This window comes from Mchenga conophoros, linkage group LG6, assembly GCF_057382185.1.
Source record: "Mchenga conophoros isolate Kocher_MC1m ecotype Shallow Benthic linkage group LG6, M_conophoros_male_GT1.1, whole genome shotgun sequence".
NCBI lineage: Eukaryota > Metazoa > Chordata > Actinopteri > Cichliformes > Cichlidae > Mchenga > Mchenga conophoros.
The window spans coordinates 16,422,680-16,437,265 of record NC_140531.1 but is presented as its reverse complement, the minus strand read 5'-3'; the positions used below and the strand labels follow the sequence as shown (position 1 = coordinate 16,437,265).

Genomic DNA, 14,586 nt, shown 5'->3' with positions numbered 1-14,586 from the left:
CTTTGAAATGTGGTGAAACAGGAGATTTGAATCACTGGATGCGCAGCCAACTCATCTGCAGCAACTGTGTGATGTTATCATGTCAATATGGTCCACAATGTCACCTCTAAAGGAATGTTTCCAGCACCTTGCTGAATCTATGCCACAAGTAATTAATGCACCTCTAAAGGCAAAAGGACCCAACCCTGTATGAGTAAGGTGTCCCTAATATAGTGTCCAGTGTGTGAACATTTGAAAGTATAGTTTCATCTTTAAAATGAATTAAACCTTTGCACATCCAGGAGTACTTGTTTATAAAAGACCCAAGTTCCACCTTTAACTAGACGTGGAGCTTATTTACACAGACACTACATTATTAAATGTTGGTATGTTGTTTTCAAGGGGTACAGCAATTCAAACAGGTTGAAATAAAAAGTAGTCATCTGCTTTGAAATTACACATATACATTATATTAGTAAAACCGCTTTGTTGAGAGTTGATAAAATTAATACCAAAGATAAGCAGTTCATCTCAATTCAGACTTTAATCCAGCCACAGTCTAAAACAATCCTTTTAAAAACTCCATCAAAAGGACAGAAAAAGGTGAAAAGTTTCCTTAGAATTGTAATTCATTTCATATTTTATTGAACATGGTTTAGGAAAAGTTTCCAGAACAAGCTCACACAAATATCTCAATAGCCAACATCAAAATCTGACCAACTGAGCTTTGGACAGTTGTAGATGAGGACAGTCAGAAAAAAAGGAGGAAAAAAAAAAAAACCACACTAGCTGGAACAAAGTGATGAAACTGGTGGAAACCGACAGAAAAAAAAACTAGAAACATAAAGATGAAATGACAGAACCACACAATTCAAACGAACACAGAAACAGAAATGTTACATGTAATAAAAACAACAGAGGACACAAATCTGTACACCTATTCTATAAAGAAGTGTTTTTAAATAGCTCGCAGAGCCTCGGTGAAGATGACGGTGGCAGAACACAAATAAAGACGAATATTTCAAACTGAAAGCTAACTTGGTTGCTAAAGAGCTACATGTTGTAACACGGTGCCCTCGATTCAGAAAATGAAACTATGTTCATATGGAGTAAACAATGATAATGAAACACAAAAAACCCCAAAACAAAACTTTAAAAGTGCATCACTCTTTTTATATTCTTCATCAACACAACTACTTATGATCACAGTTATTTCACTATTTGGTGTATTCACACGGAAATCATTTTCTAGCGCTGTTTTTGTCATCTTTGTTGGTAGAGCTTATTTTAAGTACACTTTAATATGACATTGATTAAAACTTTCTATCACCTGCACAGTCCACCACCTCGAGACAAACAACAGCAAAGACCGAGACAAAAGTCGGTTTGTGCAGCTTTAGTGTTCTTGCTCAACGCTACCCCCGCATTTCAATTTGTGCCTCTTGTAGGAGCAGAGGCACTGTTATTGCTATTTAAAAAAAACAAAAAAGAAAATCTAAACTCACAGCACACACATATTTGTAATCAAGATTAAAGCTATGCTCACTAAGTCTGAAGTTAACCACAAAGGCCAAACCACTCGCTTCAAATGCCCTCAGTTTGCAAATCCTCGAGTTAGCAGTAAACTCCACGCAGCTCCGTGACAACTCAGCGCACAGATCTGCTGATTTAAATTTAGTCACAAACTCACGTGGATGGCCTCGACATCTACTGTGAAACCAGGAGTGAAACTTTTAAAGCTAAATTAGAAAAATACATCTGAAATTTATCAGCTTTGAGAAGTGGGGCAGTTTTCCCCAATGCAAATGTCACAAACGCAAATGTCATAGCTGTTGTTTCAATTCTTGAGCAAAGACGCCCCCCCCCCCCAAAAAAAAGAGTGTTTTCTGAGGTTAAGTGACTGTGACCACAGACAACCTAAAAATGCATCTGCAACAGTAACTGCCATTTCAGTAGTACTCTACTACTCCTGTAGTATGAAATGAACGATGTATGAAGCCATATTCAGGTTTTATATGAGTAACTCCACCAATAAGCGGGACAGCACAGTTATAATAAATACTTCTGGATCTTTGCGGTGTACTTACAGGGCATAGGAGGAGTATTAGAATGGGGGAAAATAAGACAGTTCAAACCATTTTTTTAAAAGTCTTAGTATATAGCTATATTATACCTCCATAGTTGTTGTTTCAGGGGTTGAAGCAGCACCACAAATCACTATAAATTCAAAGGCAAATTCTGCATTAGAGGCCGACTGATATATCAGCTATTTGCCGATTTGTCAGTATTGGCATTTAGAATGACCTATAAATGAGAATGAAATGCAGAACACAGAAACACAAGGAATATTCTGATTGTTGATGTTACGCTTTGTCCACTTCCCTGTTGGCTACACTGTGTTTGAAACACAACAGAAACACAACCAGATGCTCTGAGCATAGTCAGGCAGAGCGTAAACGAGTAGATAAATAAATACATGTAACAAATGTTAAGGAAATGTGTTTATGTGCCCAAAAAGAAAATTAAAAGGTCACTGTGTCAAATTTAGGCCAGTATATCAGTCTTAGAAATCCTATATCAGTCTGGCTCTGTATCTCTGTATCGAACATATGTTCATTTATCTCCAAAATGCCAAAAGCTAAACTTGTGGCCTGAAAATGGTAACGTGGATATTACTGTGGGAATTATAAAAGGATGCGATTTAACTTTGACTTGCTGTGGTTTTGTGCTGAGGAGGCTTTGGAGTATTTGGAAAACAAACAGGAATGTGGCAGAAAAACATACATTAATCATGTTAGGTAGTACCTCAACCTATCAGAGCAAGCCTTTCATATCGAAAGGTACCATCTGGGTCAATAACCCTTCCAACAATAGCACATCCAAAGAAACTGCAGAATGACATTTTCAGAAAGAGCTGCTGCAAACTGCAACCTGAAGGCTGGATCAGAAAACCCTGGACTGGGAAGAAGCTGTGGACCAAAACCAAGCTAAACTTCAGGGTTTGAGAGGCAGTGGGAGGAACACCAACCAGCTGCAGGGTGACTACAATGCCACACAGGCAATCGTGTGTACTTAAACGCGAAGTCCAGCCGACCTTGATCCTGCTGAACGGAGGGGCTGAAGGAGGTTGGTCAGATGACGGGCTAGGCTGATGTCAAACTGGATTTCCTAATTAATGTGATAGGAAAAAGGGGTCCCTCTAACGATCGTGTCATTTGTACACCTCAGTGGGGAAATTGTTCAGCTGTGCTCAGAAGACGTCAGGGCACATATCCCAGCTCCCTTGCTCCTTAGCTTCCCAGTAACCCCCCTTGTAGATGTGCAACGTTTCTCCGGACACAGGATCATCCATCTTCTCAAACCACAGTGCTTGGTAGGTGTCTGGATGGCCACCTATTGAAAAAGAAAAGAACGTTTCAATTTAGAAGCTACAGTAAAGGTTAACCCGCCCCCACTCAGCCAGGATTACATATCATGCTTAAATTAAGCCGATATGCATTCAGAGTTCTGCCCATGAGAAACAAATAAATGTTAGCATTACCTTGATCTTCAGATGCATCCTATACAAACAAAATGCAGGGGGCTCTTTCTGTATAACCACTTGGAGAGGACCAGGCTCACAAATAACACACTAGCTGCTTCAGAGTCAGAGGATGCTGGTCAATCACAGACAAACTGCCACTCTACAATGTTGTGAGGCCTCTACAGCTGTATACAGCTACTCTAAGAGGGCCTAAGAGATGGGACAACAGTCGAAATGAATGTTACTTGCTTTTGGCTGGAGCTCCATAAGGGCCTTCCCTGCCTTCCACTAAGAGAGCAAATTGTAAAGAGGAAAATGGTGGAAGTTGGATGTTTTTCTGGTCATTAGGATTCAACTACATTACTAGAAAATGTGATATACTGGTGCTATGCATTAAATCATGATCAGAATACTTGCTTATATAAGGGAAGAGTGACGGTCCATAAGGGGCTATTAAAAGAAAAAGAAAAACAAAAAAAGGATGATTCTTCTTTGGAAGTTGAGACATAACAGAACTGCTGTGATTTGAAAATGACAGTGAGTGAAAACGAAATGGACTACTTGCATGCAACAGGTGTATGAGGGGGGGAATCCTCAGTGTCAGCTGAGCAAAACCCAGCACAAACATAAAGACACATCCAAAATCCACATAAAAAAAGATTTCTTCAAATTTTAAAAGTGCCATGTGTCGCATCTAAGGCATTATTTTCTGCTCAAAAATTTAACAAAAGCCCAACAGACTAATCGTAACAAAGAAATAAGTTGATTTGTGTAATAAACTGATTGTGCTTTAAGAACTGATAGGTCATTTAGATTTGACCTGATTAGGTGGTTCTATAGAGGGTTAGATTATAGATCTTCTCTTTGCTGGTCTAAAATGTGAACATGAGTTAACAATGAGTGAAAATCTCTTTACACTTATAGTTTTGTTCATTATAACCAGGAAGTGAAAATCACTGGAACATCCAAAATGACACATATGAGCTGTGAAGTCACTGATAGCAGCAAACGCACCCAGCAACCACCCCGTGGACATAAACGGTACTTGCTCAGTAAAAAAGCCACACAAAGCACCTTTAAAAGTACACTTTGTATAAAACTGTAAAATGATACTTGCTTTCATCAGAAATCTCACTTGAAGCAGGAGCAGGCTCTTTTGCATCAGCTAAACGAAACAGAAAGGAACGGGGGAGGGGGGGGGGACATATTAATATAAATAAGCTGTTATTAAGAGAGGAGGATGCTGAGCACCTTAATACTGAACGCACAAACATTTCGTGTGTGCACTTTTGATTGTGCGGTCTGAAGTTCACACCAAAGGTGAGAAGAGACTAAGCTGAGTACTTGCTTTTCAAAGGCGAGTCATTGATCGAAGCCTCAGTGACAGCTTAGCATTAAGAGAGGAGGGGGGGTAAAAAAAAAAGGAAAGACAAGAAACACCAAGACAGACAAAAATGGATAAAAGATGAATGGACACAACATCAGACAGAAATATAAGACAAATACAAACAAAACAAAAAAAAAAAATCAAACCCATGCTAAACACAAACTCGCTCTCCGTCGTCCTACCTTCCTCAGGTGAGCTGGCTGCTTTCACAGCTTCTCTCTCTCTTTCTCGACGGGTGCTGCGTTGTTTTTCTTCTAGACGCTGTTTCTCTGCGTTGGCCTCGTCCCAGTGGCCTTCCTCCATTAACCGCTGGTCAGGTCGCCGCCGACTGTCTGTTGGCGCAACTCCCTCTTCGGGTTCATTGAGAGTCAGAGCCAAAGAGGAGAAGTAGTACATGTTCTCTGCTCCCTCCCTGCAAATTCAACAATATAAAAACATTAAAAGTAAAGAGCAGCAGTATTTACAACAGCTCCGCTCCAAATGTTTGAGAACACGTTCACACTTCTGAACGTCGCCAGGCTTTAAGACTAAAACACTTACGGTAACGGGTTCTTTCTCCAGATTTCTTTGGCTTTGAGTGTCTGATAGACAGTCCTCTGTTTGCCTTCAGTGCCATTTTCACCTTTACTGCTCTGCATAATTTTGGAAAACTCCATTTTCTCATCCCACGTTCCTGACAGGACATAATGCGCTTTTCCATCCTTATCTGTTACTACTCCTGTTACCTAGAAGGAGACATTAATTAATTAAGATATGTTAATTGCAGGCTGTAGAGGAGAGAAAATAATAAAACCATTGCCATTAAAGGCTTCCTATAAGTTTCCTGGGAAAATGACGGCTCATATGCAGAAGGAAAGAGGATGAGGATGACTCAACAGAATCAACTTATGTACTAGTGGATGTAATAACATCATCTTGAAAGGAAAATACTGCCTGAGGAAACCTCACTCAAATTATCTTATTTAAACAAACACAAAAAAAGAAAAAGGAAAAAAAGGAGCCAACCTTTCTCGGTACATCTCTGGAGAAATAACTGTAGGGAGCGAACTTGAGGTGGCAGCGATCTCCTGTCTTGTGGTTCACCACATCTATCTCTCCCGACTGGCACAGGACAAAATAAAGAAAGAAAATGTTCTGCGTGTTTTGTTCTCTAGCAGATTAAAATCAAAACATCATATGAAAACATCTAATGTTTTCATAATGTTTAAGCTAAAACATTTTGGCATTACCTGATCGATCCACAATTTCCCAACAATAATGTTGTGAACTGTTGTGGTCACTTTTTTCCAAGAATAGTGATTGTTGCTCTTTTCAAATATACACTGAATAGAACCTGGAGAGAGAAAAGGGAATGATGTTGCAAGTGATGGAAACGTATCCCATATATCCCATGAACTAAAGTGAAAAAATGAAATTCTACACTGAAATTGTGAATTACAGTAGTGTAAGACAGACGGTGTTCACTGGATAAAAACATCAGGCTTAGCAGGTGTATTGTTCTCGCATGCTGTGTCTTTGTTTGCAGCTATACAAACACACACACGCACTCACCCAAAGGCATGATAGAGAGATATTTCCCTCTAAACTTGCTGGCTAGTGTTATCTCCTGTCTGAGGGTCCAGCCCTTTTCAGAGAAGGCGTGGTGGGCTGCGGCAGGTGGGTGGTGACTGACCTAAGAAGAGGTAACAAAGAGAGAGAAGAGTCAGGAAGCTTAACATATGGTCACTGTAGTTATACAATGGCTTTGAGTGCATTAAGAAAACAAACATGACTAGGACAAAATACTACATGAGTAAATAAAGCATGTTTGCAATGGAAACAGGTAAAACCTGAATCAAAACGATTATAATTTGTGAAAAAACAATGCAATGTAGACCATTTCTGTGTTTTACAATGTGTGTTTGTTTTTTTTTAACTACCTGTTCACAAAGAGAGCGATAACCGCACTCTCTGTGCCGATCGAGCTCAAAGGTTTCTCCGAGCAGAGGGTTGAAGGGCTTTCCTGTGCGGTGGACTGTGGTGGAGTAGGAAGACACTGTGAAGGCTGCCACATAACACATCTGCTCTAGAGAGCTATGACTCTTTGCAGCCTTATCAAGGAGTTCGTAGTACTCCAGGTCTTCAGACAGACGTTGCAACATTGACAGGGGCTCATTAAAATTCACCTAAAAATTCACAGAGACACATCTCATCACTTCTGATTATTTTTAAATGGAAAAGTCACATTGACGCTGTTGTGTGCACAGATTTCTTACAGGCATCGGTATTTTTGAGAGCTCCTTTCCAATACAATTCTTCATGATGCTCCACAGATTGAGGTAATAGTTTGGTTTGTCCGGGATACGAGTTCGCCTTTGCCTAACTGGCTCCAGCTCCAGCGGCTGTGGAGACTCTGGGTTTGATGCCAAAGAAAGTTCATCAAACTGATGGAAGATAAAGAAAATATCATCAGGAGTTAGGTGGCTTTGATATGGTAATGCAGTTAATACAAAAATAATTAGATATAAAAATTTAACGCACATTTACCGACTGATCATCCGTCCCAGTCTCACTGCTGATCCCACTGATGTTGCTGCCAGATCTCCTGTAGAAGAGGATAAGAGTCAAGTATAAAACAAAACACATGTGGAGGAAAAGAAACGTCTGACAATAGAAAATATCAGTTTGTACCTGTGATATTTGGGGTCAGCGGGGACAGTAATAAACTCTGCTGGCTCCTCCATAGCATCAAAGAACTCATTGTCATCATCCTCGTCACTGGCATCGGCTTTCCCTGAAACACCCCCTGAAATGAAGAAAGAGTTGGAAGACTGAATAACTTAACGGTTCGACAGACCTCAGCAGATCGGTAACGAAGGTGGCAGAGTAAGAATTTCCGATGATGAAAAGACTCTCACCTTTGTTTCCTAAGGCAGGATTACTGAATGAAGGGGGGAGAACTGTTGCTCCTCTGAAAGCTCTTTCTAGGTGGTTGTGCTGTTTGGCTAGCTGCTCCAGAGTCTCCTCCAGACGTATCCTCTGTTCTCTTTCAGTCTGTAAGGCCTTCTGCCAGCGCTTACTGTGGCTCTGAGCCATGGAAAGGAAGTCTCTACATGCCTAGAGGATCACGCAAAAAAATAGACATCATCAGTAACACACTCAGGGGGAGAGCTGTTTGCTCAACTTTTATTAACGCTTGATTGACTTACGTTGATCATGGCATTGGATGTGATTCGGAACAGCGTGGCTCTCTCTGTGACTTGTTTGACCTTTTCTCCCATGTCCACTGCGACACGAAGTCCTTCAAGTTCTGATAAAGACCTAAAATTGTGAAATAAAGATTTTAATGGGTAAGCGTAATTAAAAAAAAAAAAAAAAGATTAGTTAATGGATAATAGTCTGTTAGTAAGTACTACCTTTGGAGAGCAGACCCATGCTTGACAATGAGATCATTGCAGGTGGCAAGATCCTCCACTTTGCTGTTAAGTGTGCGTAATGTAGACTGGATTTCTGTGTTACGGCAGTCTCCACCCTGTCCTGAGTTTGGCGAGACTGCAGGGAAATCGTCACCTGAGTCATCTAAGGAAGAAAACAGAGAGTGTCATTAGTCAACACAAACACAATTCAGTGAAAGAGTTTGCTTCTGGGTGCTTTGTAAGCTTTCTCTATGGAGTCCCCTGCATTGTCCTCTGGTAAGAGTCCCTCTTACCAGATTCCGCCTGCATTTGGACAGCCTTCGCCTTTGCAAGTTCCAAAGCAGTGATCCATCGCTGGCGCTCTACTTCGGAGCTGGCCTTCAGGTGATAGGTCTGTGCCCCTCCATTAGAAATCACAAAATTGCACGAATCTTCCACAGCAATGTTGGCTGTGGCCAAGTTAATGGTGCCTCTGCATGTGTGACCCATCTCAGCCTGAGTCCTGAAGACAGAGACGACAACAGCAGTCAAATCTGCAGTTTGCAAATCACTTACATTTATAGATGTGTACTGCTCAGATGGCTTTGTGGTGTTATTGTGGTTCTGTTGCTGTCCTGTAAAAAGGCCTTTATTACAAGGCATACTTATAATAAAATTTTAATGCATGGATCCTCTTTAAGCTATACTTTTGCAATTTCTTTTTGAGCTTGGAATAGAGTAAATTCATTGCAAATTATTATAGCTTCAGTATTCTTCATATAACTTACCTGTAGTAAGAGAGCAAGCCATTGCTGAGAACAAACCAGCGTCTTTGGTAACCTTTTATGTAGTTTGTCCATTTGAAGAGCCAACCCTTGTATGTGTCTCCAGGGGTCGGAGTAGGGGACTTTGGCTCTGACATCACAACAGCCTGTGCTTTCACTGAGTGATGTTACAGGCTGTGGAGAGAAAAACATTTACAGGTGCATTACTGTAAAGTTTGTGTCATGCACATCACATTTGATACATGATGTGCATGATACAAGCTCACTATAAAGACATCACACTTACAGTAAATCAAGACACATTGTAACTACATCCTAAAGTTTATACCATCTTATAACCATATAATTCATCAATCTTTGGCTATATAAGACACAATGCGTTACGGGTAACGGAAGCAGATTCAACCTGCGCCACTAAGATCGGCTGCAATCACTTATGTTTATGTTTACCGAGTCATCAGAATTAAACCTACATAGCCACGCTTGTCAAAGGTAAAAAAAAAATATGACTCAACACTGGCACTAGCTCTGGCTCCGTGAAACTTTTAGGCTTGTCGTGGCACCTTCCAGTGAAAACAAAACGAGCTGAGGGACGCTGACACGACTCCAATAACCTGCTTCGCTACAGTTTTATCGCGTTTGAAGGAAACTAATAAACATCCAGAAAACACAGCTCAGCGCCGATAACAGTGAGCTCAACCGTTCCCTTGGTCTCGTAGGATTACATGGAAGTGTCAAATTAACAGCATGGATACTGATAGTCAATTTACCCCGAATACCACATCAAAGCTACTTAAAACTCTGCCCGCTGTCACTAAGCTTGCGGTTAGCTAAACAACAGGAAGCTTTGGAAAAGCTGACACGCCGCAGACGTCGACAATTATCGTTTTAAACCGTGCAGCCCTCTCACTATGCATCCATCCGATGCATAACTTAATGTAATATAGCTGCAAGACTCACCGATGGGCGGGCATATCGAGCTTGATGATGCGACGTTAGCTCGCTAGTTTTTGCTTCGCTAACCACTTTGCTACAGGTTGTGCAACAAAATAGGGTTCGACCAGCATCTAAACCGTGCGCTTTAGTTCCGCCAGTCAATCTAAACGCCTCTCGGCAGTTGATGTAAATGGTTGTACGCCCTGTGAAGATCCAGATATTGTTTTCTTATTTTCAATGTAATACAATCCATCAAGCCTTTATTTGTCACATGCAATGTTACACATACATGTTACCTGCAGTGAAAATGAAAAAAAAAAAAAAAACGACTCAAAGTTATTTGGTAAGACTCTATAGTTGAAAATTAACCATCCCATAAATTATCTTCACTACTTAATAACTTAAAAAACAACAACAACAACAAAACGGTTTGCTGACGTTTTTGATCATGAGAAAAAACTTTATTTATCCCTTGTTTGAAAAATAATTTTATCACATAATGCAAAAAATAATTACTATTATACTATAATTGTCGTAGTGTATGAATGTCTGTATCTATGTATACTATCTTTGCTATTGTAGAATTCTCCCATACGTTTCAGTTCAGGGGTCTTTGTCTCTCTAATAATGTCTGTGGTTCTCCACAGACAAAAAAGAAGCAGGCTATATCAGTGTAAAGAAAACATGCTTAATGTCCATACTCATTCTCATACTAATTCAAAGAAGGTATGTATATTTATAAATACCTTTACATCTGAATCAACTGGCTATGCCCCATTAGTATTGTTCTGGTTTACAGTGTAAAGCAATATGAATGGTATTATGCATGTAAAATAAGTTCATTTATCTACTTTTCCTTTAAAAAAAAATCCAAACTACATTGTTGTATGTATAGCATGACTTTCAGCCCAGTTTATATGAGAACTTACAGATTATGTATTAACGTATAACTAAGAGTTTAGTCCTCCAGGTTGGAGCCTTTTTTGCTTTCAGAACTACTTTAATTCTTTGTAGCATAGATTGAGCAAAGTGCTTAAAACATTCCTCAGAGTTTGGTCCATATTGACATGACCGCATCTTCATTGCTGCAGATCCACTTTGTGAATCTCCTACTACACCACTATTCCAAAGATGTGATCTTGCATCTAGATCACAGTAGATCAGCATTTTCTGAAGTACTCATGCCAGCCCGTCTTGTACCAACACCAGTGCCACTGAAATCACCCTTCATCCTTATTCTGGTGCTCATTTTCAAATTCAGGAAGTTATCTTAAGTATGTCTACACCATCTGATTGGTTTATTAGACATTTTTTATTAACAAGTATTTGAAAAGAAGTGGCCAGTGAGTTTATATTGTTATATTTTGGGTAATTAGTCAATGTGTGCACCCATAATGCACTTATGCTTGCATTAATTCCTGTCATGTAGTTTCCATTAAAAATATTGAAATTAAATGCACCTGCTATATTTGCCAGGGCACAATTACAGACCCTACTCAAACAGCTTTCATGAAACTAAAAGGCATTTTAAACACACAGTGCTCAATTCAATATATCCAGGTTTTTATATAGCACTAGTTCACAGGTACAGTAATCTTTTTTGTGGTAAAGTAAATAACCTACAATATTAGAGAAATAATTTTGTTGTTTTTATGACTTAATATAGCTGTGATCTGAATTAATCATGTAAATTCCAAACACAAGGAAAAACCAAACACTTCCTCTGAATTGTACTGATTTTATTGAACAATTCTTCAACACAACAATGCAGCTTCTATAAACTAGGACATTAAATCGTAGACATTAATTAAAAGATGTGTATGTGTGTGGTGTATGTGTGTGGTGTATTTTATCTATGTACTTGAATGTTTCTACGTTAATTATACACAATTATAATACACTTATTTCATGCTTATTTAGTAATGGTGTTTGCATTCATACTCTTTCCACTCCCACTAAGCACAATATATGGCGTTTTCTGGGATTTTTGCTTCTCCTGCAGTAAAGCCACAGTTCCCAGAGGAGTATCGCTGCTGCTCATCTTCTTCAGCAACGCCTCTTCCTCCAGCTTTTTCATCCTCCTCTCGGTCTTCATTTTTCCAGACCCCTTTCCATGGAATCGATGGGAGAGCTGCCTAAAAGCTTCTTTTGGAGTGAGTTTCCGCCCAGACTCGTCCACGTACTCAATCTTGACGTCAGGCTTGTAGCCATCCTTCTCCTTGAAGTCTTGCGTGAAGCCTCTGTATTCTTCCCTGCGGCTGTACTTGTCATCAAAGCCCATCTTGTCCTCGATGCAGTAGTCGCCATTGGGCAGGGCACCCTTTGGCGCTTTGACACGTGCTACTTTCTGCATTTGAGTCTCCAACAGACCCTTATTTTTGCACAGCAACAGGGCAGCAGCGAGGCCGGAGTTGACGATGGGCTCCTCGTCCAAAATGGTGGCAGAGGCTGTGGCGAAATCTGGTTGTTTTTGTTCCTCATCCAGGTTAACTGTGCTCCATCCAACATTCTCATCCATGTCAGAGTCTGAACCTCCAGCATCATCTTTTTCCTCCTCCTGTTCAAAGTCCATAATGTCTTCCTGGTCCTCTCTGTTGCCTGACAGTCCGTATGTTGGGATATCACCCAGGGTTCTGCAAAACTCTGAGGTAGCATTGAAAACAATGTTGTTCTTCTTGTCAGGATCGTCTTCATTGTCATCTTTAACAAGCTTCTTAACCTGCTCTGCCACCTTCGCCCCAGAGTCTTTCAGGAGCTGCATTTGCTTCAGCTTCCTCTGCTTCTCCAACTGCTTCTGCAGCTCCTGCTCTGCCTCATCCTCCTCAATTACAGCTGGCTCAGGAGGGGTAAATTCCTCATCGTCGCTTATGTCCATTTCTGCCATCCTGATGTCGTCAGACAGTAGGGGGATTTCATGCGTCACCACCTTCTCCTCTTTCTTTACTTCTTGGTCTTCATCATCCTCCTGTTTGCGGCCTCGGCCACGTGTCCTGGAGCCAAAGTCAGAGCTGCGGGTGTCATCGAGGTGAAGGTCATCTGCAGTGGATGTCTTCTCCTTCTTCCTGATCTTCTTCACTCTACGTTTTGTCTTTTTAAAGCCCACCATTTCCTGTGGTGTGTAGTACTCCGAGGCGATAGAGAGCGCAGGCATTTCCAAGGACTGGGCCTGATTTCGCAGCATTTCTTTCATGGCCTGGAGCTCGCGCTCTCGCTCTCCATCTGCAAAACCACCTGTATTCAACCGGAAGCTCTTTTTCTTCTCACCTTCAATTTCCTCATCATACTTTGACAGAACAGAGCGAGATTTAAATGAAACCATGTCGTCAACGCTCTCCTCTTCTTCGTAAGGTTTGTAATCTGGCTTTTTCTTTTTTAATTCCACATTCTTTTCTGCCTTTTCCTTGTCCACCAGTCCCACATTTACCAGCACATCTTCCTCCTCTTCCAAAACACCTTTGTCTTCAAGGGTCAGGATGACAGTCTGGCCCTCAGAGAAAGACTCTACTTTGTGCTGCACTATGAGTCCCTTTAAATCTCGAGATGTGTACGCATCCTGTTTAATCTGAGCAAATTCCTCCTCTACCAGATTGCTGACACCAAACTCTTCATCCATCTCTTCCAGAAGTTTGGCTCTTTTTTCTGCCATTTCTTTTTCTTTTGCCAGCTTTCTGCTTCTCTCGACCCAGGAGGATGTGTCATCCAGCCAGTCATCCTCAGCTAGGGTTTTGACTTTCCCCAGTTTCAGATTGAGTTTGCGTTTTTCCTTCAAAGCTGCAAGCTTCTCTCTCATCTCTTTCTGCTGCTGGATGACCACGGGGTTGATGGTCTCTGCAACCATGGGTTCCTCTTTGGTCCCAAGCTCTTTCTTGTTCTCATTCAGTTCCAGAGGCTTCAGACCCAACTTTGCCCTGAGTTTGTTTGTTTCCTCGATGCTGAGAGATGCATCTCCGCTCGCAGATTGAGGCTGCACTTCAGTATTGCTTTCCTCATATCCCGCATCTACTTTCTCCTTCTTCACTCGTGGTTCCCCGCTGCTCCTTTCACCCTTCCCACGGCTCTCCCGTCTGCCTCTTTCCCTGGACCTGGAGCGCTTTCTTTTCTCCTTGTCTCGGTCCGAAGTGTCTCTGTCGCGCTCCTTGTGGCGATGTTTCTTATGTTCACGACGGCGCTCCTCTGTGTCCTTATCGCGGCTCTTTTCCTTATGTTTCTTAGACGAACCCATCGTTTATCTGAAAATTACAACAACAACAATTAAAAATGCAAGCAGTGAAAAATAAAACCGCTAGCTTTGACAATTTTAAGATTTGATTGATGACGGGAAAGCGGTTAGCTTTCCCTTGCTAACTAGCTTACATAAGCTATGAAAACTAAGTCATTAACCGAAGCCACAACTTACGTAGTTCGAAGGCAAAGATTGAAATTTGCGTTCAAAATCCAATCTCGGTAAGGGACTAGAATGGTCGGCTGTATGTTTTCTTCAGGCCAGTGTAAATAACCTCACACCACGTTCGTGTAAGTTTAAGAACAAAAAACAGCGTACGACAGTGTTGCTGTTTCCTGAAAACGCACTTCCTGCGATCGTCAGCCAAAGGCTGACGCCGC

At 41.0% G+C, this 14,586-nt stretch overlaps 2 protein-coding genes across 6 annotated transcripts; both read right to left on the bottom strand.

Moving 5' to 3' along the window:
* Window positions 1-484: 484 nt before the first annotated feature.
* On the bottom strand, window positions 485-10,361 carry LOC146572377 (oxysterol-binding protein 1-like). Of its 5 annotated transcripts, XM_085276457.1 has the most exons (21): window positions 10,009-10,361; window positions 9,052-9,222; window positions 8,578-8,786; window positions 8,285-8,447; window positions 8,078-8,189; window positions 7,787-7,985; window positions 7,560-7,674; window positions 7,410-7,473; window positions 7,145-7,312; window positions 6,809-7,054; window positions 6,441-6,561; window positions 6,119-6,222; window positions 5,895-5,990; window positions 5,430-5,614; window positions 5,072-5,301; window positions 4,851-4,889; window positions 4,620-4,667; window positions 4,068-4,106; window positions 3,920-3,952; window positions 3,752-3,790; window positions 485-3,372 (listed from the first exon to the last, which is right to left on the bottom strand). In XM_085276457.1, exons 2-21 carry the CDS (start codon window positions 9,183-9,185, stop codon window positions 3,230-3,232), a joined length of 2,487 nt encoding a protein of 828 aa, XP_085132583.1. In that variant the 5' UTR covers window positions 9,186-9,222; window positions 10,009-10,361; the 3' UTR covers window positions 485-3,229. The 5 variants fall into 5 exon arrangements, with proteins under 5 accessions (XP_085132583.1, XP_085132584.1, XP_085132586.1 ...); XM_085276458.1 differs by lacking the exons at window positions 3,752-3,790; window positions 3,920-3,952; window positions 4,068-4,106 and having other exon boundaries at window positions 486-3,372; window positions 10,009-10,358; XM_085276460.1 differs by lacking the exons at window positions 3,752-3,790; window positions 3,920-3,952; window positions 4,068-4,106; window positions 4,851-4,889 and having other exon boundaries at window positions 487-3,372; window positions 10,009-10,358.
* A 1,347-nt stretch (window positions 10,362-11,708) lies between these two features.
* Window positions 11,709-14,540, bottom strand: sart1 (spliceosome associated factor 1, recruiter of U4/U6.U5 tri-snRNP). Its single transcript, XM_085276453.1, has 2 exons — window positions 14,381-14,540; window positions 11,709-14,213 (listed from the first exon to the last, which is right to left on the bottom strand). The coding sequence occupies exon 2, from the start codon at window positions 14,204-14,206 to the stop codon at window positions 11,897-11,899; it is 2,310 nt and encodes a 769-aa protein (XP_085132579.1). The 5' UTR covers window positions 14,207-14,213; window positions 14,381-14,540; the 3' UTR covers window positions 11,709-11,896.
* Between the last annotated feature and the right edge of the window lie 46 nt (window positions 14,541-14,586).

Excerpts from the sequence above, each read along its gene's own strand:
- LOC146572377 (XM_085276457.1), bottom strand. The coding sequence starts at position 9,185 with ATGTCAGAGCCAAAGTCCCCTACTCCGACCCCTGGAGACACATACAAG. Across the intron at positions 4,668-4,850 it reads CAATGACTCGCCTTTGAAAA|CTGATGCAAAAGAGCCTGCT; the intron begins GCAAGTACTCAG and ends TGTTTCGTTTAG. Across the intron at positions 3,791-3,919 it reads GTCACTCTTCCCTTATATAA|TGGAAGGCAGGGAAGGCCCT; the intron begins GCAAGTATTCTG and ends TTGCTCTCTTAG.
- sart1 (XM_085276453.1), bottom strand. The coding sequence starts at position 14,206 with ATGGGTTCGTCTAAGAAACATAAGGAAAAGAGCCGCGATAAGGACACA.